The 20,451-nt window shown below is 40.0% G+C and overlaps 1 protein-coding gene and 1 long non-coding RNA gene across 2 annotated transcripts in view; one reads left to right on the forward strand and one right to left on the reverse strand.

Annotated features, from left to right (window-relative positions):
* Positions 1–1,225, reverse strand: part of LOC117961305 — a 15,917-nt gene extending 14,692 nt beyond the window's left edge. The window contains exon 1 of the long non-coding RNA XR_004660370.1: positions 1,102–1,225. This is a non-coding gene — a long non-coding RNA (uncharacterized LOC117961305). The remainder of the gene's footprint in view (positions 1–1,101) is intronic.
* LOC117961290 (tripartite motif-containing protein 16) overlaps positions 1–6,762 on the forward strand; it is a 24,980-nt gene extending 18,218 nt beyond the window's left edge. Inside the window, 2 exon segments of the mRNA XM_034899865.1 lie at positions 5,199–6,365; positions 6,367–6,762. Of these exon segments, the coding sequence (XP_034755756.1) occupies positions 5,199–6,365; positions 6,367–6,703 (1,504 nt within the window). The 3' untranslated portion in view covers positions 6,704–6,762.
* The last annotated feature ends 13,689 nt before the right edge of the window (positions 6,763–20,451 follow it).

Below are 20,451 nucleotides of genomic sequence, written 5' to 3' on the forward strand. Positions count from 1 at the left end.
GCTACAACTTGCTCTTCTCCCTCCATCCACCAGATGCCCTCAGTTTTTCCTACCTTTCCCAGTCACATGACTCATCCTCTACCTGCTCACCTGTTCCTCATCCTCCAATCACCACCCACAGTATTTATACCAGCTTCTCCTCTTGATCCTGTTTAGGTCGTCAAGGCTGCAATGTTGCTTTTTCTCTTTGCTTTCCAGTCTCTTGGTTCTTTTAAACCAGAACATTTCTCCGTGCATTTTACCTGTCCGGTTCCTCTATTTATTTTTGTCCTCATTGCTCTTTATTTTTCCTGTTCGATAATTTTTGTTTAGTTATTTAACCTTTATTTATACAGATAATCTTACTGAGAAAAACACAGGTCTTAAAAGAGACTTATGCTGGAGGGAGAAGTTTCACCTTCTCCCAACTGTAGCCGCTAGCGGTCAGTGTTTGTGTTTTCCTCGGTGTATTCTCCAACCTCCTCCAGACCGGGGCTATGGTTGTCTCACTGGATTTCGGTTCTGTCTGTCTCTCTGTCTGCTCGGTTCTGTCCACACCATCGTGCTGTTGTGCTCTCTGTGTCCTCCGTCATGCTCTGTGTCCTTTATCTAAAACAGTCAATCCATCCCCTGGTCCCAGGTGCAAATCCTTAACCATTAACCAAGTAAAACAAACGCTTAAAAACCCACACACACATTTCAAGATAAAAGCATGCAACAACATGAGCTAAAAACACCGCAAATCCAAAGTAAAAGCATGCTTGAATAAAATCAAATTCCTCCCCGTGACTTACAGTATATAAACATGTATTTCTCTGAATGATTTGTATATGCGACCGGAAGATGTTTGCTAAATAAGTTTGTGGTGTATTGTATTCCCATGTGGGATGGGCCAAATATTTGGCATGAAACCGCATTAAAATTAACTAACTAATTATATACCAGTCTGGAAACATGAGACCTTTTGTATGTGTTGAAAGAAATTCTTTATTAGGAATAATCCCTTGAGATGTGACATCTCGTTTTCGAGGGGGTCCTATACAGTTGACAGTTTGTCGTCCTATACAGTTGACAGTTTGTCGTTCCTTTCTGCCCCTTTTGCTATCAGAATTTTTAGGGAACCAAATTGACGATGCACATTTGCCCCTTAGGTTTACATTGCAGCCGGTCTGTGGCTGCCGGTTACAGCGATCAGGCTAAACATTGAACCAATTTCAAAGATTGTTATTCCTGTCAGTCAGTTAGACACAAAAACATAAGAAAATAAAATGCCAGTTACCCTTTAATCCAATCTATGGATGTTAAATTGTAATTTTAGTCTCAAATCGGAGGTAAGCATTGGAAACTTTTTACTTAGAACTCTGCCACATTTCATGTGCTCCATATATAAAGGCTTTAATAAATATAAATTTAGACATTATGTTCAACTCATAATCATGTTTTCTCTGTAAGTGTGGGCTTTAAAGGAGGCGGCGGCTGAAATAGGACACGGTTAAAAGTGCCTGACACTGAAGTGGGAAAATGGCACAGTGGGGAGTGATCACGACCGAGCATCACGTCAGATTGTACTGAAGCTGTGACAGGCAGAAATTACAACCACAGTCAGCCGTCCGATCCAATCATTATCACCTCAAACAACACAATCTGATATCTGAAGTGTTCCTCTGGGCTACATGACCCTCATACTGCTCATGTGTGCTCGTGTTGCAGAGCATTATACTTTGTGTGTGTGTGTGTGTGTGTGTGTGTGTGTGTGTGTGTGTGTGTGTGTGTGTGTGTGTGTCCAAAGTCATTATTACAGGCAGCAGCATCTAGCAGAAAGTGTCTCCTCCTTACACACATTATTGGCTGTGCACTCAGCTGTAAGGAGCTAAATAGAGCCAACACCGTTACACACTGCATCAATAATGACAGAGGCACAGATAGGGCGATTAACTAACACAGGAAGGGAACATAGACCATGACACACATACACACACACACACACACACACACACACACACACACACACAGAGCTTGTCTTTTGTTCTATCAACCTCCCAACACATTTTCATGTGGCATAAACGTTGAAACTTCAACTTTCACTGAAAAAAAAAAACACTAAACACAATTCAGCTTCCAATTCCGTTCCTTTAAAAAAACACAGTCATATTTTATACAAAGGTAATTCACATAAAAAAGGACTCCCGAACAAGTCCTTACTTTCGGTTTCACACTTGTTCTGGTCCTCGCAACGATAGAATTACAGGAAATCAGTCACACACAGCTCACCCCCCGGTGTGGTATGGATTTTCTCTGAAGTGTTGGAGCTGTCAGACAGAAACATGAATCTGACAGAGGTGAATGGGAGCTAATCTCTTCCACATTCACATCAAACGGCTCTACTCTCATCCGTGGATCTAGCTGCTGTTCAGAAACACGCAAGATGTAACAAAGACTCATGTAACGTTTATAAAACTGCCTCAGTGTCAAATATTAATGAAGCAGGGTGAGACTACGTTTACATATGGCCGGCTATTTTCATAAACGAACATTTCAACCTCTTCGGTTTTAACAAAAACATGGTGCACAGCTGTCAGTTTTCAGAAAATTGTTCATTTACACGTACCTGTGTGTGTATATACGGTCAACGCTGTCAAGACCAATTCAGGAAGACTGCCCTGTGCAGGAAGACGTTCACAACAAAGCCTATCCTGCTTTAAAGCACCATGTTAGCGGATTTAGTGGAGGAGCGGAAGACTGGACTCCAAGCTGCTTCTGCTGATCACTGCTATGCTAGAGCTGAAGATGTGGCCTCTGATGTCTGCACCGGGAGGAAACTCAAAGCAATCAAGTTCTGTCTGCAATGTCTGATCTCTTATTGTGAGAAAAATCTTCAGCGTCATTTTGAATCCCCTGCTTTCGAGAAACACAAGCTGGGGGAGCGTCCAAGAAGCTCCAGGAGAACTTCTGCTCTCATGATGAGGTGATGAAGATGTTCTGCCGTACTGATCAGCAGCTCATCTGTTGTCTCTGCTCTGTGGAGGAACACAGCTTTACAGGTATTTGCAACAATTAAATATCACCATATCTGAAACCCTTTTAACAATAGACCCAGATAAAATGTGAAATAAAAGGCAAATGTGATGCCATTAGATTCTTAGTGTGACAGCGTTTAGTCAGTTTTCACCGTGCTTGTGATTTGGCAAAGCAGAAAATGTCTGTGGCTCAACTAACGATGAAAAGATGGCTTGCTTCAGATGCTAAAAGTAGCTCTTTCAGTCCAAGCGATAAGGTTTTGGTAATATTGCCCATTCCTGGTCCTCCTTGCAGGCTCATTGCTACGGCCCATGTGCAGTCCAGCAAATAGTAGATCAGGACTACATAGTTTCCACTCCAGTATGTTGACGGCGATGTAGGTTGTCACATAAATATATTGAAGCCGTACCTGGACAGGGAAGCGATCCCTCAGTCCCCTGTCAGTGCGGTCAAAGCTATTGTGGCGCTCTCCAGTGCTGAAATGATTGATGAGGCCCACCCAACTGAGGCCTTGTCCGGTGCTGATTCCACTCTGGCCATGGCGGCTTTGACAATGTCTGATGTTGAGGATGTTATTGGTTCGTCGGGTGCCGTTGTCCAAGGACGGTTGAAAAATTCTGAAATGTTCTCCAATCTTGAGTGTTTTTAGCATTTGCGCCTCCATTGGCAACAGCAGGTTCATTATGTTGGAGTATGGCATTGTGGAGCCTAGTGCTAGTCTGTGGAGCTGGCCGGGTCTCCTAGCAGATAACTCCAATGGCTCGGACCAATTCTGCACAGATTTTCGAAAGGTGAATGGGGTCACGAAGCCAGTGTTGGTAGGGTAAAGATTCAATTTTTGGCAAATTATTATGTTTTATCAATATTAAAAAAGTTGTGAGCATGGGTTTTCATAACTTTACCATATCGACAAACAATCTTAAGGGCACCACCACCAGGGGCCAAAACCAAACTGTGAAACAGTCTCATTAGGTGGCGCTCCCTTTAAATTACATTCTATCTGGTATCTTTACAGGAACAGAGAGGGGGAATTTGAGTCCCAAACTTTGTTAAAGGAACAATTATCACAACAAGTACACACAATACAGTTGGACAGTATAAAAATATCAATAACTTTACTTTCTTTTCTCTGATTTGTTCCTCTTGTTGTCTCTGTTTCTTCCCTTACACCGTCACTCTGTCGATATACGCACACACGTGGTACGCTCCATAGGGTTTCTCACGTAGTGGCCCTGTGCGCTGATGGGCACTAACATGTGCACGTGGCACGGTAACCATGGTATCATACTTATTGAGACACTTTTGATATAAAATTGCTCAACGTGATAACAATATTGAGACAATAAACCATGCACCTAAATTATAGATATAAAGTGTGTTTTTATTTAATTATGTTTGTAAATCTACGACTCTTTCCCTGAAGTGGTAATGACTGTAACACCTGTTTTATGTTCAGCAGACCAGCGCTGATTCATCTGGAGAAACACACCTGAGGGAGATGTTCGGAGAGATTGCCTTGGGTTGTTTCCCAGCACAGAGGGAAAAGGACAAAGTTGCGTAACGCTGCGAGACATAGACACACGTGATCCTTTGCCAGGTAACAGCCTGCAGAGGGAAGTCCATATATGGTCGGACAGGTGTGTCTGCAGGTTCACAGCTGTGTTGGGAGGGGTTGACCTGCAGAGACACACAGAGACAGAGACACACAGAGACACACAGAGACAGACAGAGACACACAACAATGTACAAAGACACACAGAGACACACTTTTTATAACCCCTCCCTGTGTTTTATAAGGACAATGAAGATGAACCTAAAACCCCCGATGAAACAGTCATATTGTAAGTCAGACTCCCATGTATGGGGACATAATAAATCTTTAACCTGTCAAACCACCCAGTCTCTCTATCAAATGGCTTCTCGCCCAGGAATGAAGCAGAACTTGAAAACTCCTCCCAATCACATGATGTTTTTACATCAGAGCTCAGACTAGTCATACTTCTCAGGAAGTGAGACTCAGACAGTCGTTGTCACTGAGCAAGAGGTGAGGTGGCGCAGAGAGGAGTTCAGCTGGACCAGGAAACCTTCTCTTGTTCTATCTGTCTGGATCTACAGAAGGATCCGGTGACTACTCCCTGTGGACACAGCTACTGCATGAACTGTATTAAAAGCCAATGGGATGGAGAGGATGGTAAGCACAGCTACAGCTGTCCTCGGTGCAGGAAGACTTTCACACCGAGGCCTGTCCTGCTGAAAAGCACCATGTTAGCAGATTTAGTGGAGGAGCGGAAGACTGGACTCCAAGCTGCTTCTGCTGTTCACTGCTATGCTGGAGCTGAAGATGTGGCCTGTGATGTCTGCACCGGGAGGAAACTCAAAGCACACAAGTCCTGTCTTGTCTGTCTGGCTTCTTACTGTGAGACACACCTTCATCCTCATTATGAATCAGAGACATTCAAGAAACACAAGCTGGTGGAGCCGTCTATGAAGCTCCAGGAGAACTTCTGCTCTCCTCATCATGAGGTGATGAAGATGTTCTGCCGTACTGATCAGCAGCTTATCTGTACTCTTTGCTTTGTGGAGGAACATAAAGGCCACGACACAGTCTCAGCTGCATCAGAGAGATTTGAGAGGCAGAGAGAGCTCGAGGGGAGTCAACTCAACATCCAGCAGAGAATCCAGGACAGAGAGAAAGATGTGAAGATGCTTCAACAGCAGGCGGAGGACATCACTCTCTCTGCTGATAAAGCAGTCGAGGACAGCGAGAAGATCTTCACTGAGCTGATCTGTCTCTTGGAGAAAAGAAGCTCTGATGTGAAGCAGCAGGTCAGAGCCAGGCAGGAAAGTGAACTGAGTCGAGTCCGAGAGCTTCAGGAGAAGCTGGAGCAGGAGATCACTGGGCTGAAGAGGAAAGACGCTGAGCTGAAGAAGCTCTCAAACACAGAGGATCACAACCAGTTTTTTGACAACTACCCCTTACTGGCACCACTCAGCCAATCAGCATCCAGCATTCAGATCCGTCCTCTGAACTGCTTTGAGGACGTGACAGCGGCCGTGTCAGAGCTCAGAGATAAACTACAGGAAGTTCTGAGAGAGAAGAGGACAAATGTCTCACTGACAGGGACTGCAGTGGACGTATTACTGCCACAAGAAGAACCCAAGACCAGAGCTGGATTCTTACAATATTCATGTGAAATCAAACTGGATCCAAACACAGCATACACAGAGCTGGTATTATCTGAGGGGAACAGGAAAGCAATGTTAATGTATCAACAACAGTCTTATTCTAGTCACCCAGACAGATTCACTGACTGGTATCAGGTCTTGAGTAGAGAGAGTCTGACTGGACGTTGTTACTGGGAGGTGGAGAGGAGAAGTTTCTGAAGCAGTCGCATACAAGAATATCAGCAGAGCGGGGGAGTCGTGTGAATGTGGATTTGGACTAAATGACAAATCTTGGGCGTTAGAATGTAACAACAACAGATATGAATTTTGGTCCAACAATGTCCAAACTCCCGTCTCCGGTCCTGGGTCCTCCAGAGTAGGAGTGTACCTGGATCACAGTGCAGGTATTCTGTCCTTCTACAGCGTCTCTGAAACTATGACTCTCCTCCACAGAGTCCAGACCACATTCACTCAGCCGCTCTATGCTGGACTAAGATTCGATTGGTCTGGAGACTCTGCTGAGTTGTGTAAAGTGAAATAGGCAGAAGTCACTTAAGAGTTAAATTATCAGATTCTGAGAACTCTTTATCTTATTTAGTTTCCATGTTTGTTGCTGATAGCTGATTGTCATTCTATTTTTTATGTTTTTCTTGTGTTTCCACGTTTTGTGTTGGTTTTTCTTATTTTTTGGCTTTTATCAAAAAATTTGTTTTCTTTTCTAAAGGTTTTTGTAAATTATTTTGAGGTTTATTTGCTTGTATTGAGGTTTTAGAAGTGAAGGGATGTTTTTGTCTGAGAAAAACATTCGGGAAGCCCCAGAAGCTAAAAATGAGCTCAGTCGAGATCTGTTATTTTACCTGCAGAGGGAAGTCCATATATGGTCGGACAGGTGTGTCTGCAGATTCACAGCTATGTTGAGGGGGTTTAATCTGCAGAGACACACAGAGACATGCAAAGACAGAGACATACAGAGACAGAGACACACAGAGAAACACAGGACATACAGAGACAGAGACACACAGAGACATTCAGAGACACAAAGAGACACACAGAAACAGAGACAGACATTTCCAGAAGAGAAATCTGAACATTGTGAAAGGTTCAAAATTCTTCTTTTATTTTGTTAACATATTAGAGTCAAAGGATCTCCTTTTATCACGGCATCAATCACAATATGGTGGCAACAGCCATAAAAAAACATGTGTTGACAGGTTTTCAGATATGAAATGTTCCATAAATTAGTTTATGTATGATAAGTGAACACCCCCCTCTGTAAAATCCTTCAGAATATAGATTGGAGTGAAACTGGGAAGTTGGGTGCATGGAAGTGCTGCTGAAGTGGAGATTTTTGGCTCAGTCTGAAAAAAAAAACATTTTGAGAAAACGACCTTTGAACATCTGGATCATACATAACATAACATTAACATATGGTCATTATAGGAGAAAAGAGTCAAACTGATGAACTAACAAATCCAGTTAATTACTTACGTTGACACAGAGAAATATTACATATATTTGTATTACTGCTTTTATGAAATGTCATGTTTAAACATGGAATTGCTCACTTTTGGTGAATTTAGGAGAACTTTGAACGTGCAAATAGACAAAGTTTAGTAAAATAATCACCTAACTGCGTATTCTGGTATGATGGTTTTTAATAAATCTCAGTTTTCTTGTATCTGTTAGTTTTTTTAGTTTTTATCATTTTCTCAGCTTGACATTTTTTAGTATGGAATGCAAATTAAATGCTTAATAATGATTTTTTTATCACATCCGACATGAAGAATACCAGCGTTTTTACGCAACATCTGAGGCTTTCTGATGAAGTATTTCCAAAAATGTTTTGTATTTCAAATGATTTTCCTAACTTGTATTTATTGTGTTGAATTCACCAAAAAGTAAGTCTGTTGTCCTATGGGGATTAGGGACAGCGTAGTATCGTGATATTTTCAGTGGTAATACTGTATCGATGCACAGGCGCCAAGTATGGATCTTTTATTATATATTATAAAGTATACATGTGTGTTGGTCAGTTTGTCCCATTTTGCAGAAATAACATTGAACTGAGATGAAGAAACATTCAAGTAAAACATTTTGTATGTGTGGTTGTGGACAGCTTGGTACTGGGGGAATATTTTGGAACATTGTGACTTGCCTCGCTCTCCCAAAGGGCTTTTTGGGACCTTGAGGTTGATTTTATCCAACACATTCTCACTCCCATCGTTTCATAATATCTCTCTTAATGCTCTTCCCCTCTGGCAGGCGCTACAGATCCCCTCCCTCAAAAACAACCAGACATGAGAACGTCTTATTTCCCACTGCCATCACTCTGCTGAACTGGGCGGATGTGTGGGGTCATCCCAGCTTTGGCCAATCACCCACTACACATTACATGCTGATCGTTCCAATATGCATCCTGCACACTACTTTGCACTATAACTTTATGCACTTTACATGCCACTCCATGTGTACTTGTCTTGATTTTATTTCCTATTTCAACCCGGTCTCACACCAGTTCATAAAATGGTCACGTTATTTAGATTTATGAATTTGTGTACAGGTCACGATTTTCGAACCTGCTCTGGGGGACGCAACAATGGGGAAATGAAACGGCACACGTTGACCACAACAACAAGGAAAAGCACAACGAGGAAACTAACCGTCACACGCAGAACACGGCGACAACAACGTGACGGTTGTGGTTAGGATGAGAAACGCAGAAAGGAACTGCAACACCCGGGACAGGGTCCCCGGGGTGAAAGTCCTGCGTTGTTTGACCCGACCAACCAACCAACCAACCAACCAACCTCCCTGTGTTCACTTTCCCCTCATCAGCTACCACAATCATTCTGTGATCACGAAATATGCTTCCCATTGAAATACATTACTCTAAAATTTGTGCTCACCACACAAAATTAATGCCATTAACGTGTCCCCTTAACGAATCTATGGATTCAATAACGTGACCATATCACGAACTGCTAGAAGACTGGGCTCCCTATTTGTATATTTGTATATTATGTTGACATATGCTTACGTTCATTGTCTTTATTGTACAATATGTGTCCATTTTATTATTTGTCTACTGAATGTTTAGCACTACATGTATATTTGTTGAATGTATAGTGAGTTAACACCTTTCAAAGTCAAATTCCTTGTGAATGTACTTATACTTGGCCAATAAAGCGGATCTGACTCTGAGTCTGATATTGGTAACATGAGATGGGAGGTCTGAATCCAGAAGCGTGGAGGCCAGAGCCGGCCCGAACCAGTTTGGTGCCCCAGGCCAGATTTCAGCAGTTTCTTTTTTTTGCATTTTTGTCACTTTTTGGGTATTTATTTGATGCTGTTTGTTCCGTGTTTCCCCAACATTTGTGGCATTTTTTAAAATTGTTTATTTACCAAGTAATTGCCGTTTTTTGTCGCTTTATCAATGCTTATGTGTCATGATTTTGGAATGTTGCTTTGTTATCTGTTCCTCCTCCTCTGTTTTTTTGGTTATGTCTTGTCTCCTCGTGCTTGTGTCCTTGTTTCCTTCTCAGTCTTGTGTTGCAGTTTCTGTCTTGTGTTGTCTTGTGAGTGTCTGTATGTTCTGTTTCCTGTTTTATTTTGATAGTCTTGTCTCTAGTTTTACTACCTGCCTTGTTTTTTCCCACCTCTGTGTTCCCTTTGTCTCTCGTCAGATTGTGTTGTGTGTTGCTGTCAGAGTGATCTATGTTTGAACCTGGTCCTGTGGTCTGTAGTTCCCCCTCTGACTTTTCCCCTTCCTCTGTACTCCTGTTTTTGTCTTGCCCTTTTCATTTAGATTTTAGGGATTTTGGGCTTTATTTTTTGCAATTGTTGATCCTTTTTTTGATACCTGTGTTGGTTGATTCTTTTTTTTAATAATTCTTCTACTAGACACTCGCCTGCCTGTCTCTTCTTTTTTGTCCTCACATTTATTTAATGTCACATTTATGTAGTTTTTGAAAACCCTTTTTGCTTTTTTTCTAGATTAGTCTTTTTTGGGTGTGACATTTTTAGCATTTTAAAGCTTTTTTTTTTTTTAGTTTTCACTATTTTAATGTTATTGTCTGAATGGTTGTATTCTCGTGTGTGCTTATTTTCACATGAGCTATTTCTTTATATATTTTTTTTCCCTTTGACTTTTTTTTGATGAAGCAGTCTGAAGGGATGAAAATAAATTCAAGTAAAACACATTGTATGTGTGGTTGCCGAGGTTGTAAAGGGAGATTACATATGACATTGTAAGTGAAGTTGTTGTTAAATACATTTGTCGCCTGTTCAACATTAAGTAGTGTCTCTCTCTCTCTCTCTCTCTCTCTCTTTCTCTCACTCTCTCTCTCTCTCTCTCTGTCTGTCTCTTTCTGTGGGGTTGTGGTTACAGTCTTTCATTCTTCTCTCCCACCCAAAGGACCCTGTGGATGCCTTGGGTCAGCAGCACAAACAGAATTTTATTTTTTATTTTTCATAAAACAAAAGGATCAGTCAGACACACACCCTGAAGTCTGTTTTTAAAGAGTAATGCATGATGAGTTCATGCTTCACGTCTGCAGCATCTTTCAGTGCTAGTGCCTCCCTTTTCTATTTTACCCACTGAGCACAGACATGTTTGGGAGTGTAAAGCATCACAGAGGCTTGTCTAAATGTTTACGTTTAATGACAGGAAAAAAACTCTTTATAAAAGCACAATGACTTTCTTTTAATAAAGGTCTCAAGACTCTCAAATACAGACGTCTGTGATTCAGCACTCCCACATTTTGCTATGAAAGTCAGTAAACAGTCCTTGGGGAATTGAGTTGAGGAATAAGCTCATATCTTGGGAATAAAAAGAAGAGAACGCCTTTATCGTCAAAAGCCGGCTCCATAAAAAAGAAAATTGATAGGCCATTGTTTCCCGTGGTCATTTGATTGGTACACAACAACATGGTGATTGTTGTTGGTTGTCAGGGTGCTAATACACATCAGTTGGGTCGTAAACTGATGACCCCAGCAGTGGGTTAGCAGACCTCTAACATTAGACCCACGACATTGGGTCAGCAGACCAGCTGTCTGAATAACGCCAGTCCCCGTGCGGGTTGACAGTGATTGTTGGGCATGCATCACGGTGTAAGGATTGAGGACTCACACGTTAAGTTTGCACAAGGCCTCGCTCCCTCTTTGCGACAGCTCTCCCTATGCCACAGGCCGGCCCTGTGTGAGGCTGTTAGAGCAGCACATTTATGAACACACAGGCTCAAGTGTCCACACACTTTGTTCCACTTACGTCTGGCTGTGTACTGTAAAGTAAAGCTGGTTAAACGATGGCTTGTCAATGAAGGACTTTGATGCCTGAGTGGATTAAAGAAAGTTCAGTAGGTAGAACATTCACCGCACTCTCTCTTCTGTCTGTCAGCGTGATTTCTCACATCGTGCGTTTCAGGCTCATGACAGCGAAAATGCAGCTCAGCTTAGTTTAATTACCAGCACACTGGGAAAAAAAATAGCTCCTACATGTTGGCAGGCATCTTGCATGTTTTCTGCAGATAGGCAGGAGTGTGTTTAAGACTCAGGGCTGCTTTACATTTTCTACCTGCACTTTCTCATTGCACACTTGTCAGGATTTTAAGCTGAAACCCCTCTAGGTATTTGAATATTCTTTCTTCAAATGAGCTGAAAAAGTTGACCTTTAAGTTTACCGAGAATTTCAGTAGTTGATGTCAAAGAGGCAATGCATTTGCAGGAATGGGTCGTATGATAACCCACTAAATTAGGACCGGCGGCCGGTCACACAGCAATACAGTTTAGTGGTCTTTACAGTGATATTTACGAGAAAATATGGGACTGTAAGCCAGAAATAGAACATGGTCTTAGCATCGGATGTTCCAGCTGAGTTTAGCCGGCCAAAGGTACCAAATTGGTTAGGATTAGATAAAATATGTTGGTTTTGGATAAAGTTCCGGCCACCTTAAGTACTACCCCTGGGACATGAACACCTGTTTCTTGGGTGAAAGTCTTGTGTTTTAGGAGCCAAACATCACCTCCTCCCTGTGAGGATCTTCATGCTCCCATACAGTAATAAATACGTAGCCTGACATAGTCACATTCTGGTCAGAATGTGAACTTCCTAACCTTGAATGTTGTGGGGGGGACTAAGTTTGGATGGCATCTAGGCTAATAAATACGTGGAATACATACCAATTAAAATGCTTTACTTTTTGTGCCTACATGCACAAATAGTTCATGAAAACAGGCTGTTTTCAGTTAGAAGAAATGAGTCTGTCATGTCGTGTTCCTAGGTTTTGTTTTAAACCATGTTTTATTTGCAGGTTCTTCTCATATGTCAATTGTTGTTTAACTTCTTGCCTTGTGTGTTTTCCAGCCTCTATTATTGTCTGCCCCGCCCTGATGTGTTTGGAGGGAGGGAGACAAGGGAAGACAACACAAGGGTTAAGTGGATGCATTCAGAGTACCAGTGTTTGCCCGAGGCTGCAGATATGTATTTGCATTAACCTCAACATCAATTTTTCCAGGGTGACATTAGTACTTAACTCGCCCTCGAACAAATTAATCAGTGTCTCTGCTTACATCTCCTTCATACATCCACACACTCATTAAGTAAACTCTTATCTTCTGTCACAAGGTCGATACGCTTCAAAAAAAGTCTTCACTTCTGCCTCAAATCAAACCCCCCTCTCCCATATCTCTGTCCCCTTCTCCTCCTCCCTTTCTATTAGCCTCTTATCTAAACATTTAAAAACCCTTTGTACTTGTCTTCCCATCTGTTTCCTCTTTTTTAATTTTCTAAAAAACTGTAAAAGTGCTCTTTTGTTAAAAACTCAACATCTTCCTTTTTTTCAAATCTGCAAGAGAGAGAAACCTGGAAGAGTAAATCCTTCTTATCTCCTCTGCCCTTTCTTGTTATACGGGCAGTGTTGGGGAGTAATGGTGTATCGGCGTTACGTATTCAGAATACATATTATAAGTAACTGTATTCCATTACAGTTACAATCTAAATTGGTGGTATTTAGAATACGGATACATTGTTGAAATCAAGGGATTAAATGACAATACTTTCACAAGTTTGTTCACTTTCTAAATAAATTGACTCCATGCATTTCCTAGAAGCCATAATGTGAAAATTAAAAAATTAGCTATTTGCCTAAACGGTGATGGAGGTGGAGACGGAGGTGGAACCGGCACAACAGAGGCAGGAATGCGTCTCTCTTGGAGGAGGGGAGAACACAAAAAGTATGCAACAGAGAGTGACGTTTACAGCTTACAAATGATACATGCAGAAACAGACATACACACACAGACAGACACAAGACAGGGGACCAATCACACATTCAAACAGAAGTAAAGACTAACACAAATTCAGATTTCAAAGACTCAGCAACACTGAGCCAAGTGTCCAAAGTCCTGGGGCTCCATTTATGCGTGCCGCAGATAGTTCCATGTATACAACATCAAAAAAGAAAGTATCTATGTACAAACAGATAAGTCATGAGGTGGTTGCAGTCCTCCTCTTAGCAGCTGTAAACTCAGCAAACAGAGCACATTTGAGCTTTAGAGAGCTGGAAGGCTGACATGTCGTTCAGAATCAAAACATCCCAGTAACAGGCACAGTGACATAATAAATAAGGCGGACATTTTGGATGCAAAATTGTTCCAGAAATGACCAACAAGAGAACACTCTAAGACCATGTGAAGACATGTACCTTGAGCTTTTATTGGGCAGAAAGTGCATAAAGGACTGTAAATTAATTTCATGTGATGCATTTTCACGGGGGTGAGATATCTCCTATAAATGAAATTGTAGTGAATCTGCTGAAGGTCTGGATCAGCATTTTCAATAGAGAAGTTAATCATGTCAGAAAAGAAAGGGCCCAACTGTTCCATCCCATGGAATCCCTTCTAAACCCGGTTATTTTCCTTTTTGCACATTCTGTACTGCCAATCTTAATTCATCATCTTATTTCAATCAAATCAATTTGTCCGAGATATCTGATTCCTTTTCTGATAATTGAGGCAAGTCAAGCTGATCCAAGGTAACCTCAGATTCATACAGATTGGAATAAAATGTATGAAAGGATTTATATATATATATATATAATATATATATATATATATATATATATATATATATATATATATATATATATATATATATATATATATATATATATATATATAAATATATCTTGCTCTGGGAATTTATCCCAGTATCGAATAGTATCGAAACGCCATCTAACCACACGTTCAGACAATTGGTGGAGCAAAGGCAAGGCAACTTTATTTATATAGCACATTTCAGCACAGGGCAACTCAAAGTGATTTAAAAAACACATTTAACATAAAAAGTTTGTGTTCAACCGATCAGTATTTGGGACCCACACAGCATTGAAATCGGCACCAACAATAAAAGAACAGTCCGTTATCTCCAGCATTTGATAGTGAGTGTATTATAGAAATTGCCATCAAAACATTTGGCGCATAAGCTGACACAAAGGCAATTTTTATGGCACCAAATTTTGTCGTGGAAATCACAATCCTGCCTGTCCCATCTGACCAAGAGGGCAACAGTTTTCATACAACGAGAATTGTTGTAAACCCTCCAACGAAACAGTACAAACGCTGTTCTTAGGTCTGCAACGTGTCGACATTTAGCTTGTCAGCGTGCTGTTTGCCTTAGGGATTGGGTCATGGTTTTCAAATCTTAATTCTTTTCGAAAATTATAAAAAAGGAAATAGTTTATGTGACTATTATCTGGTCATAAAAAAAGTATTAAGACTTGATGATACAAGAAACGCAAGAAAAAATATTTTAAAAATAAAAAAGTTAATACTGGAGCAGAGCATGTTTTAGCTGAAAGATATCAAATAAATAAATGATTTAAGGAGTAAATATAAGGTATATTATATTAATATATTATATTATATATTTTATTTCCAAAATCCTAGCTCTGGCCTAGGTTGAGTTCCTATGTTGGCTAGGTTAATTCAATAAATTAACCCACAAACAAAAGTGAATACACACAAATCAAGTAAACTAAGACTTGTTTTAAATCAATAAAAAAAAAATAAAAAAAAATAAACTGTATTAGTTTCCACTACATGTTTGTTACACGTAAGATGTTTTTTTGTGAAAGATAGCCGGATGTTATATTTATTATTGCGGTTTGCACAACCCTCAACAGTCTGTTAGCATGTCACTCTTACACAAGGACTCTGCTGTTTTAAGGCATTGTAAACGACTGACAGACACAAATAAACAAATGTATATTTTTATCATTTGTACCCGAAGCTAAAACGTTATTTCCGGCTTCGGTTCCGTTCGTATTTGACCGTTAACGTAACGTTACTTGTAGCTAACGTGGCTAAAGCTCAACGGCTAACAGCTAGCTAACTGTCAGTGAGTTGGTCCGTGTGGTTGCATTTAACTACACGTGTCTTGTCTAATAATGCTACCGAGCCAACTATAACTCAACGTAGCTATAGAACAGTGTCTAAGTTGTATTTAGTCGGACATAAACAGCAGAACGAGGGCTTGTTTTTGTGTGAAAACACAGCTGCTAATCAGCAGAGTCTTCAGTCGTCCAACAACAGCAGGCAGGGATCTGATCAACACTTTATTTAAGCACGATTTATAAAATGATTTCTTATTATAATGGAAATCCCTTAATTCTGTGAAACCTAGTGTGATGTGATATTTGCATGTTTTCTTCAATATTGGATGTATTTTCACCTGGCTGTCTTGTTGGTCTGTTTCTTGCGTGCATCCCTTATTTGCTTTTTGTTGAGTAATCAATGTACTGTATAGAATATTTAAGTGTTCTTTGCGAAATATAAATTTTCTGTTCTTAACTGTAAATTGATTTCAATTTGAATTGTCTACATGTATATATCTTGTACATTGTTTTATACCTACTTACTAGGTATTCTGGTATCTATCTATCTATCTATCTATCTATCTATCTATCTATCTATCTATCTATCTATCTATCTATCTGTCTAATTGGGTTAGGCACTTTTTAAACTATGCATGGTTGTAAGTTGCTGGTCATGTCATTCAGGAAAACTTCTTTGTTATTAGATATCTAATTTTTGTTTGTTTGTGTGTGACAGTGCGTCGGCGAGCAGCTCAGACCGGACTCTTCTGCAGCCCTCCAACCGGCGAGGAAAAGCCCCAACACTTCATGCTGCAACACCTGACCACTGAAATAAAAGCCACAGGTCCGATTCCGGTGGCGGAGTACATGAGAGAGAGGTGCTCACCAACCCAGTGACAGTGAGTGGAAATCAGTCACCCTATAAATCTGGCAGAGGTGTTTTGGTGTTAGTGTTTAATATTCAGTTTCTGAACTCTGTAGGCACAAGCCAACAGTTTGTTGACACAGTCTGAGCCTTTCGTCATCATTTTTAATTAGTCACGGTGATACCTTGTACCGCGGTAAAATGGGGAGGTTTGACGGTGTCAAAATTTGGAGACCGCCCGACTTTACTGCACACCAGTCTCTGATTATCTAACAACATACGTTCCTCTTGTATTAGTCAAAATTATTCTTAAATTCAGCTTTTTAAACTGAAAAATTAGGTCTAACTTCATATACACAAGGTTAATTGACCATGAATTCTAAAAATAAAACTGTAGTGGTTAGAAGTTGGTGTTAGTGGAAGTGAAACACATGCGTCAAATGTTAAGAAAAACGAGAAAAGTGTCGAAATGTGTCCCAGTATTCAATGTGTTGTTTATGACAACAACAACATGTATCCTTATGACTTCAATCCAAATAGTTATTGATTCCATTCCATTCTATCTTTGATTCTATTGTTGCTATAGGACACCAGTTTGTTTATGTTTGAATATACAGTATGAATGTAATAATTTCTGATGATTATAAAATATGGCAGAAACACTTTATGAAGTATTGAAACCATCCAGATGGTACATTACGTACCTGAAACCGGTGATTTAACGGCACCGCTCTTTTTACACAGTTTAACAACAAAACTCTGAGTGAACATTACCAACTAGTAGCCCACTGTTAGGTTGAGGATGGCCGCATATCATATTTACACTACTCTGTTAGATACATGGATATGTCTTGGCAATGAAATACCTTTTTTAAATTAATATAGGCTATTTTTCAGGCAGGTGTCTGTGCGCTGTCGGTCTTCTGGGTTAAAATGGGTTTACAGGTTGTTGTTACTGTCTCAGATTTTGATCAAACCTCGGATATATCAAGAATGTGTCCCAAAACCAAGGCCTGTCAAATATTTCTGTTCAAAGGTTCGATAGCAAGCAAAGTCTACTTAGACATTCATATATTTTGAAAATCAAACTTGTTTTGCCTTAATATCTGATCCGTCTGCTATTACAAAACACAATTTTGGCTGTTCATGGCATTATGTCTTTTAATGTGGCAAAAACACTAAATAATAATTTTGACTATGTTTTGCTATGTAACTTACGGTGGTTTATGGTGCTGGACAAAGCTTAAAAAAGGACCCTCAAGTGCTTGAAAAGTGCTTGAATTTGACCTTGGAAACGGTGTACGGACCCCAAAACTGACCGTTGTTGATTTGAAATGAAGACACATTCAGCAACTGCACGGCTTATTTCTTCCTTAATGTGTTTTCAGAAACTATTTTTATGAAGTAAGAGATTGTGCGAGAGCATGCCCCACTAGCGTACAATGCTGGGAAGCGGGGCGATCCGTGAAAATGTGTATTTGGACACGTACCACTGCTGCATGTACACCCCCCCCCCCAGTTTCTTTAAAAAAAATACTCAGTGAATGTGTCTAAAAGGCTTTTATGGGGCGGCCTATAGCTCACTGGATAAATGCGCTCGCCCCATTTTGGCCCTGCAGCGGCCCTTTGCTGCGTGTCATCCCCCATCTCTCTCTCTCACTCCCCCTTTCACATGTCTATCCACTGTTTCTATCTAATAAAGGGTAAAAACCCAGAAAAAAATTATCTTTAAAAGGCTTTTATTGTGAAAAGTTTCTGGTAAACGCTGCATTTGTGCTAGTTAAAAGGATATATAATAAAGTAGGTCAGACAGCCGCCTCCGTGTTGTACACGACCCTCATATGTAAATAACACATTGTGATTGGTTGATGTCTTTATGTACGAATTAAACGCTTTCTAGGGTTAGGAAAAGATGGTGGGTGAGGCAAAAAAAATTACCTTTCTGTGACTTGCAAGACAAGAACGGGACACGGTCCCCAGTCTCCTGGGGTAAGTCCTGAGTTATTTGACCCATCCACCCACCCTAACCCACCTCCTTAAGAGTGCTCCTTAAGCCGAGTTTCGGGCTTTCATACTACTCGCTTTTGTTGTCGCTCCTAATACTGCGTTGCATTACATTTTATTTAGCGTACACCTTTATCCACATGACTTACAATAAAGGGCTTTCGACCTTGAAAGTACAATCTCGAGACAGCAGGAAGTAAGTGCAAGTGCATAAGCTTCAAATGAACCAAACTACAATGAGCCACATGAAAGTGGAGTTGTAAGTGTTCTTACAGACCTGCGGTCAAGCTGCAGCTATGCAGATGCTAAAGGGTGATTTTTGCGTCTGTTTCTGACACTGAGAGCAACTGACCAACGGTCAGTGTTTGACCAGTTGGGAATGAGAACCGGTTGTTTCGAAAGCTGGGTTGAAAGAATAATAATTGAATATTTTGTGTTGTTGGCTCCATATTTCATACCCTATTCTACTCGTTTTGATAAATGGATTTTACTACAGGTCGCTCATACTTGGACTGAGCTTTAAGGCCCTGACTAGTGACATCTGTGTATGTTCTTGTGTCGGTTTAATTTAATTGTTTTAAAGACTTGAAATTCCTTTGCACCGTGCCCCCTCACTTGGCCCCAAGTTCAAAAGAAAGATCTGAAATAAAATTTAAAATGATCTTTGATCGTCTACATTTAGACTGATTTTAATGTAAAATGTCAACAAAGGTTCACATTTCATAACATTTTAATGTCATCATAATCTACAAAAATAACACACCACCAAATTAAAAAACAAAATAAACTAACAATGTTGAGGCTGTAGTTGTGTTTAACAGTTACATAATTAATATTTAGTCAACAGAATGAATTTGACAGTGAAACTAATGACACTACAGTGGTTAATGTTTCAGCTGAAGCTGTAGCTCAGTGATAAAGAGGCTCATGTGCACGTTAAAGCATGAGAGCGTTAAATGTGTCATACCTTCAAAAACTTCATGTAATACGGATGTGATAGGAAAAACACTGTCTCCATCTAGTGGGGATTGCATCTACTGCAATCCCCTTCACCTGTGTAGGGAAACAGCACCATCAGGTGGAGGTTAACTTGTGCTGCATCTTAAGAGATATATTCCAAAGGTGGTGTTGCACTTGATTTTCAAATTGAGTCTTAAAAGATGTTATTAAACCTGTGTCATGTTAATGATGACCTAATCTGGTGCCCACTCTGTAATCTGCAATTTTAAGTGTGTGTTCTTGTACACACATCTTTGTGGGGACTGTCAAAAATGTTGAGCTCCTACAGGTATTTGATCCCATTAGTCTAATCCTTTTTAATCACTTTATGCATGCTTGCCCTCGCGCAATTCTGCAATAAAGTATATAAGTACTGCATTTAAAGTACAATTAGTATACCATTGAATTTAGGTTGTAAATTCAATGGTAAATAGGTAAAATGTATTTAACATCTTTAACCTTTGTGTTGTCTTCCCCTCAACATGAAAAAACATTGTTTTTGTCCCCTGCTCAATGTTTTTGTTGCTTTTCAAAATAAAAGTATTACAATTTTTTTTTGGGGGGGGGGGGTGGTTTGACATTTTTATTGTTTTTTCCCCCCCATTGTCCTGTCCCTTTTGATGTTTTCTACATTTTAGCCGTTTTTTCCAAAGTTTTTGACGCTTACTTCCAGTGTTTTTTTTCATAGTTTTTGTCACTTTTCCCAAAAAATTTTAAGCTTTTTGCTTTTTAGCTTAGTTTTGTCGCCTTGTTGATATTTTCAACCTCACATATCTCTGATATAAAAAAATTAACTTTAACTAAAATTTATCTAGTTAAATAAAATAAATACCAGACAAAAAAACATTGTCAAAAAAAACTTTATTTGAGTCACAGTGATTTTTTTGTTTTTAATTGATTGCATTCTGCTAAATTAGTACTGTATTGCCCTTTTGATAACACTTAATACTTTAGACTTTGTTATTAATTTAGTTAGGCCTTTCATTCCGTTGCCCATTTCAAACTAAACGTTTAGTTAGACATTCCAACTTTAATACAGTGGTTGATTTG

Source organism: Etheostoma cragini, chromosome 18 (genome assembly GCF_013103735.1).
Source record: "Etheostoma cragini isolate CJK2018 chromosome 18, CSU_Ecrag_1.0, whole genome shotgun sequence".
Taxonomy (NCBI): Eukaryota; Metazoa; Chordata; class Actinopteri; order Perciformes; family Percidae; genus Etheostoma; species Etheostoma cragini.